We start from the raw sequence: 6,853 nt of genomic DNA on the forward strand, positions 1-6,853 counted from the left end.
GTACCTCAGACAATTCGAGAGTGTGAAAGGAGATAATAACTACCATGACATGAAAAAGCATTACTGTGAAAGCTGATTTTTCTGGTTGTATTTCCTTTGAGTGTGTTCAGAGCCTTGGTTACATGGACCCAGCCAGAGTCTGATACCTCCTAATTGGTTTTCTTTGCCTGCTTGAAAGGTTCCATATATCTTCTTGTCACTCAACAGGTGGCAATTCTTATCTTGGTTCAGGCTTAAATTGGGTGTAAGAGAACTGTAGATGTAAGAGGAGAATTAAGGGATCACCCACCTCATAGGTCGCATAGGTTTCACATAGGGTATAGTGAAAAAAGCAACTGGACTTGTGGCTGAAGCCTGGCTTCTTGACTTCTTGCTAGTTTTGGTGAAGTCTCAATATCTCTCAGCTACAAAATGATAACTCTTACTCGGTAGGATTTTTGTGCATATGGTAGTGGTGAAATTGCTTTATAAATTGTATAGAAGCATATAAAAGAATAGTTTCTATTCCAGTAGAACTGAATTTGATGTGTAAAATAAATACGAGCTGTGTGGAATTTCAATACCAATAAAATTGTCTCCACTTATGAATTACAATATTGCTTTAAAACAAAGGACTTTTTTCTAATCCTGTGTGTCTGTGAAATGTATTTCATAGATAGCATATATTATAAATGATCAGTAATTTTGTTATCTGATTTTAAATTAACATCATGATACTAGTTGCAACCATCATATAAACATGTGAATTATTCTCCTTACCATTTGTAGTATTACTTAAGTATCCAGCAAGGGTATAATTGGAAATATCAAGTGCACAAATCCATTTTTAATTTAGGAAACCCAACAACTCATATATGAAAGTATTTAGCTATATCTCTACTAACATGAGAGAAATGGGTCTGGTTTTATAAAACCTATGACTTAGATATTTCGCTCTTACGATATAAGAAAATAAAACAATTGAAACTGACCTGACGTTTGTGGGCTTTTTTTTATAATATCTTTTTTTATTTTTATTTTTTACTTATCTATATTTCCTGATAGGCAGAGATGATGACATAGTGGCCTATTAAGGGCAGAGAAGTTTCTATAAAAACCCACACGAGGTGGTTTCCACTGTTTCCTGCATGCTTACTTGCAGTCAGTTATTCCAGGGATTACCTTTGTTTGCAGAAAAGAAAACCAAGTAGAAGATCATGGCGAGTTCTGACTGGGGATATGATGACCACAATGGTAAGAGTTCTTCTGTTCATGTAGAACAAAATACTAGCTCATTGCCTTTTCCAGTAAAAGAGATATTGTGCATTTTTTAAAAAGTAAATAAATATAAATATAAATAAAATAGCTGTACAGTCCTAGGTTAACAGTTTGAATTGCCTGACTTGAATAATTATAATAACTTTGTATGTACCCTTAACAGTTGTCCTTTGGGACATGGTTGTCTATAAAATGTGTTCTCTGTCTCTTCCTCTTTCTCAATCTCTCTCTCTCTCATCTGTATTTTAGAAATCTAGTGCTAATTGTAAAATATTTATTGTGGTGTTGACAAATACACTATTTCATAGGATAGTATAGAAAAGGAGCATTCTTGGGGCGCCTGGGTGGCGCAGTCGGTTAAGCGTCCGACTTCAGCCAGGTCACGATCTCGCGGTCTGTGAGTTCGAGCCCCGCATCAGGCTCTGGGCCGATGGCTCGGAGCCTGGAGCCTGTTTCCGATTCTGTGTCTCCCTCTCTCTCTGCCCCTCCCCTGTTCATGCTCTGTCTCTCTCTGTCCCAAAAATAAATAAAAAACGTGGAAAAAAAAAAAAAAAAAAGAAAAGGAGCATTCTTAAATGTTGAATTTTCATTAAGTTAGATATAATATCATTTAAGATACCAGAATTAATCCTAGTCTAATAAGCAGAGAACTAGTTATCCTCCTAAAACTTGGAATCAGACATGTGATGATTGTATGCATGTGTTTACCTTGCTAGGTCCTGAACAATGGGGCAAGCTGTACCCTATTGCAAACGGAAATAACCAATCTCCCATTGACATTAAAACCAGTGAAACCAAACGTGACACCTCTCTTAAACCTATCAGTGTCTCCTACAATCCAGCCACAGCCAAAGAAATTATCAACGTGGGACATTCTTTCCATGTAAGCTTTGAGGACAATGATAACCGATCAGGTGAGCCAAAAGATCCTTCTGGTTATGTTTTCTTTAACTCTTCTGGGACAAATTAAACAATAGGACTTTAAGAAACACAAACACCATCCTCGGTCTTTTGTGCATGTGTGTAGTACACATAACTTGGCTGCAATCTGGTGAAGCATCTTGGACTTCTGGAAAACTCCCAAGTGGTAAAGGTGAATGTTGGAACCCCCAGCTCTGTCTTCTTTCAGCCCTTCTCTTCCATGACACCAGCCCATCTCTTCTGGTCTCTAGAATCTTTGCACTCACTTCACACTCTCTAAATAAACAGTATTTTTTCCCAAGAAGGTTTAATGAACCATCATAATGAATATAGAATATAGAACATGAAACTGAAAAGGCAAATATTCTCTAATTGGAATGAGGACAGAGGAGCACAGTAGGAAAGAGAAACGGAGTGAAGAATGTATTTATTTTTTACCGCCAGAAAAATAGCTCTGTTGTTGTGAAGTTCTCGGGTACCAGTAAGAATGTAAGTCTTACATAAATCTTGCAAGATTTATTCAGTGCTTAAATGCACTTGTCTATCTCCCCCCCCCCCGCCCCCACCCTCCACTTCTATACTGTAGTCACTGAATTATCTTCATACCCCAGAATCTGGCACATTTCCTGCTACATGGTAAGATTCTCATAAATGTTTCTTGAATAACTATCGAATGGCAATTTCATAAGACAATTCTACTGACAAAAAGCAAGACTTGTTTTAGCACTTTTCTGCAAGGTTCTGACCCTAAGTTTTAAGCACCTTGGGGCTATGTCTATTGTTGTATTATATGAGATCTGGTGTTATGTGTGTTTAATTAGTCATATGATTGTGTAGACTCTCTAAAAATGACATAGTCATTCAATGTTAAAATTTTTAAAGTGACCTCACTGACCCCCTAGCACTTTCTTTCCGTCCCTGGACAGGCATTCTCAAACAAAGCTATCAAGATACACTGTTGTGTTTTGACTAGTAAAAAGTATGTGATGAGTAATTTGTTACTCAAAATAAATTACTAAAGATCTTAATGCATACTTCCTATATAGTCTTTGTTGAAAGAATGAATGAATAAACTTGCAAATTAAAGCAGGTTCGAGGAAATCCTTATAATTCACCCACCTTCCAATATACTTTCTTGGCAGCAGAAAAAGGTAAAATTACAGCTCATGGGCTGAGAATTGTATATAACTCAATGCAATGGTCAGGGATGCACCATACATATGAATGCCATCATCGTGGATGTGGGAAAAAATCCAACAAGAAAATGCCTTTGGCACCAGCGTTTGTTTTTAGTTCTACTCAATCCATTTTCGTGTGGGATTATATTAAGTGCAAAGATAAGCAGGAGCTTATGATCATAAAACTAATAGTAGTTCCCTTTTTCTTCTAGTGCTGAGAGGTGGTCCTCTTTCTGAAAGCTATAGGCTCAGTCAGTTCCATTTTCACTGGGGCCGCACAAATGACTATGGTTCTGAACACACAGTGGATGGAGTCAAATATTCTGGAGAGGTAATGTAACTTAGTAACTGAGACATAATTACACTGAGAATTACTCTCAGAAGCAGCTGCTTTACTATATAAGACACCATTATAATAGCTCCAAAGGAATGAGCATTCTGGTCTCTATAGGAGAATTCCCAAGCCCCTTTAAAATCAAACAGGCACGTACTGAGTTTGGCAATAGAAGGAAATTTTGCATGTGAAAAAGGTAGCTGAACTTGGAGTTGAGCTCCTGAGCCCAAGAAGCATCTCTCTCTTCAGAATGCCTTAAAAACTGTTACCTTGACAACAGCATCAAGAGGAGACACTGCTCTCCTTTAAAGCTCTGACTCTAAGCTGACCACACCATTTGCTTCTAATTCAAATGTTCAAGTTTGGACACACCATTGGCATAGGTGTAGCCAGGCTGGAACACTTCAATAAGACTCTACTAAGAGTGCAAGTTTAACCATAAGAATAACATACGCCTAAGTGAGGGCCTGAGGGCTCCTGCTGTAGGCCACCACCCTCCACCCTCTTGACTTGCCCTCACACAGAAGTCTGTGATCCATTTCAAGACTCTTCGTCTGTATATACATAGAAAAATCAAGAATATTTGCATCAAACTGTCAACAGAGCATCTGGGAGATTGAAAAAGAAGAACTTCTGTTCTTTATATGTATTAATATAATACATAAATGTAATATATATATATATTCTCCCATATATACAGGTTGACTTTTTATTTTACTTTTACAAAATGAATTTGTAATACAAATAGTTTTGCAACTTTTTCTACTTACCAATTTATCATAATCATTTTTTTCCAAGTCAGTAGAGTTAATTCTACCTCATTCTTTTAATGTTTGTATAGTATTTCATTGTATAAATATGTCAGAATTTATGTAACTGCCCCCCCCCCCGCCGCCCTGATGGACAATTGCAATGCCGTTTGCTTTTTGTTCCATTGATTTTTGACTTTTACCAAAATATGCGGCAACAAATACATATACCTTATACCCCAGTGAAAACACATCAGTGGGGCAGATTTTTTTTTTATAGGAGGGATTACTAGGTTACAGGGTATGTGCTTTTATTATTTTGATAGAAGTTTTGGGAATTATATACACATATAACTGGCTTTACGTTACATTGTAAAGCTTGGCTAATAACTTTTAATACTACAGAAACCTATTAAATGTTTCTTCCCATTTCTCCCTCAAAAAAAAGTAGACTAAAATTAAATGGACTCGGAGCCTAAATTAATACTATCTTTTTAGATGGGTATCTGGCTGTATCTAAGAAATCTAAATCAGTGATTCTCTCATCTAATTTAAGAAAAATAAAAATAATCCAGGCTAGAGATGAGAGGCACTTAGCCACAAAATTCCACATGTGATTGAGGAAAGGAGGGAGGGAGGGAGGGAGAGCAGGAGTTGGAGGGGAGAGATGGAGGAGGGGAGAGAGGAGGAGGGGAGAGAGAAGCAAGAACCAGAGAGCAAGAGAAGACAGAAATTAAATAGGTGGTATGGAGAGAACTAGTTAATTGAAAGTGATGATTGACCAGATGATCACTTTATGTTAGGAGGTCATAAAAGAATTCTTTCAGTAGTGGCATTTGTGTTCAGCCCTAATTCAAGACAAAAGGTTTCCATTGACAGATTATGGACATTCCAGACAAAATCAGCAGCTAATGCAAAGCTGTGAACCAAGTGAAGAGGTATTATCTATGAGATGTGCTTGCTGAAAGAGGGCTATTGATGGGGGCGGGGAGCAAGAAATTAATGGTAACTGTGGTACTTTTTGATTGAGCAATTAGGTAGATGATGGTACCTTTTCCAAAGCTGGGAAAATGAAACAGTTTTGGCAAGGAAAAAATCAAGAGTTATACTCTGGCCATGTTAAGTTTGAGATATTATTAGACACCAATGTGGAAATACCAAGAAGATATCAAGGTGACATACATACATATTGGATATTCAGATCTAGAGTTCCACAGAGAGGTTAGGCTAGAGATAATGATTTGAGAGGAGTCTACATATGCTCAAGAGAATGTGTTCTTGGCCAAGACTCCTAGATTGTCCAGGAACCCCTACCCATAAAGTTACTAAAAAGTATCTCACATGACAGAAATTATTTCAACTGTGTTTAAAACTAGTCAGTTCAAATTCCTGATCTTTTTATACCAAAGCAATTTTTTTAAAAGAAATAATATTGAATAATTATAATATTAGGGGAAAAGAAATTTTACTATTTCCCTGGAAATTGCAAATTGCCCACTCTATTCAATGTACATAACCCTTCTTAAGAGTGAGAATATAGCCCTTTTATCCACTGGATAAAGGTTCACATAAATGTTATTTAAGTCAACAGTACATCTTCATATATTAACAAGTTAATTTATAACTTTTTGTCTTCACAGAAGTATAAATAACTAATTGACCACATTATCATTTTTAGCTTCACATAGTTCACTGGAATTCTGCAAAATACTCCAGCTTTGCTGAAGCTGCCTCACAGGCTGATGGTTTGGCAATTATTGGTGTTTTGATGAAGGTGAGTTACAGAGCTCGGTTAACACAATTTCTTACATCAAAAAAGTATAAAATAAGGCAAAAAGATATCTGAGTCTTTCTTTTTAAAATTTTCCATTCTACTAATGGCTACAGGTGAGCAAACAGTTCTCGAATACTTTGTTGCTTTGTTTTCTCTTGGTTTTTTCCCTTTTTTGAGAGAATTAAGTTTCAGGTAGGGCTAACATGGGAAGATATTGGGGGAGGGTGGAATTTCTATTTTCCAGCTTTTCTAAATTTCTTTTCCTCTAAACTTCTACTTCATAGGTTCAGGAATTTATCAATTTAATGTATCATCAGAAAAAAAAAATACTAAGAGGATTATTGTCCCATAAAGAAAGTTCAGTTAATATTTAAAATGTCAGATGTTGGGACACTTGGGTGGCTCAGTTAAGCACCTGACTATTGATTTCAGCTCAGGTCATGATCCCAGAGTTTGTGAGATCAGCACCTCCCCACCCCCCCCATCCCCCCGCCCCCATTGGGCTCTGCTCTAACAGCACAGAGCCTGCTTGGGATTCTCTCTCCCCCCTGCCCCTCCTCCACTTGCTCACTCTCTCTCAAAATAAATAGTTAATAAAATAAAATAAAATAAAATAAAATAAAATAAAATAAAATAAAAT

At 36.8% G+C, this 6,853-nt stretch overlaps 1 protein-coding gene across 3 annotated transcripts in view; it reads left to right on the forward strand.

Annotated features, from left to right (window-relative positions):
- The first annotated feature begins 1,196 nt into the window (after positions 1-1,196).
- The window catches only part of CA1 (carbonic anhydrase 1), an 11,299-nt gene continuing 5,642 nt past the window's right edge, over positions 1,197-6,853 (forward strand). The window contains exons 1-4 of one of the 3 annotated variants that reach the window (XM_049633208.1): positions 1,197-1,233; positions 1,974-2,171; positions 3,569-3,687; positions 6,118-6,213. In XM_049633208.1, coding sequence (XP_049489165.1) covers positions 1,197-1,233; positions 1,974-2,171; positions 3,569-3,687; positions 6,118-6,213 — 450 coding nt within the window. The remainder of the gene's footprint in view (positions 1,234-1,973; positions 2,172-3,568; positions 3,688-6,117; positions 6,214-6,853) is intronic. The other 2 variants (XM_049633209.1, XM_049633210.1) reach the window with 2 other exon arrangements.

Source organism: Panthera uncia, chromosome F2 (assembly GCF_023721935.1).
Source record: "Panthera uncia isolate 11264 chromosome F2, Puncia_PCG_1.0, whole genome shotgun sequence".
NCBI classification, from domain to species: domain Eukaryota; kingdom Metazoa; phylum Chordata; class Mammalia; order Carnivora; family Felidae; genus Panthera; species Panthera uncia.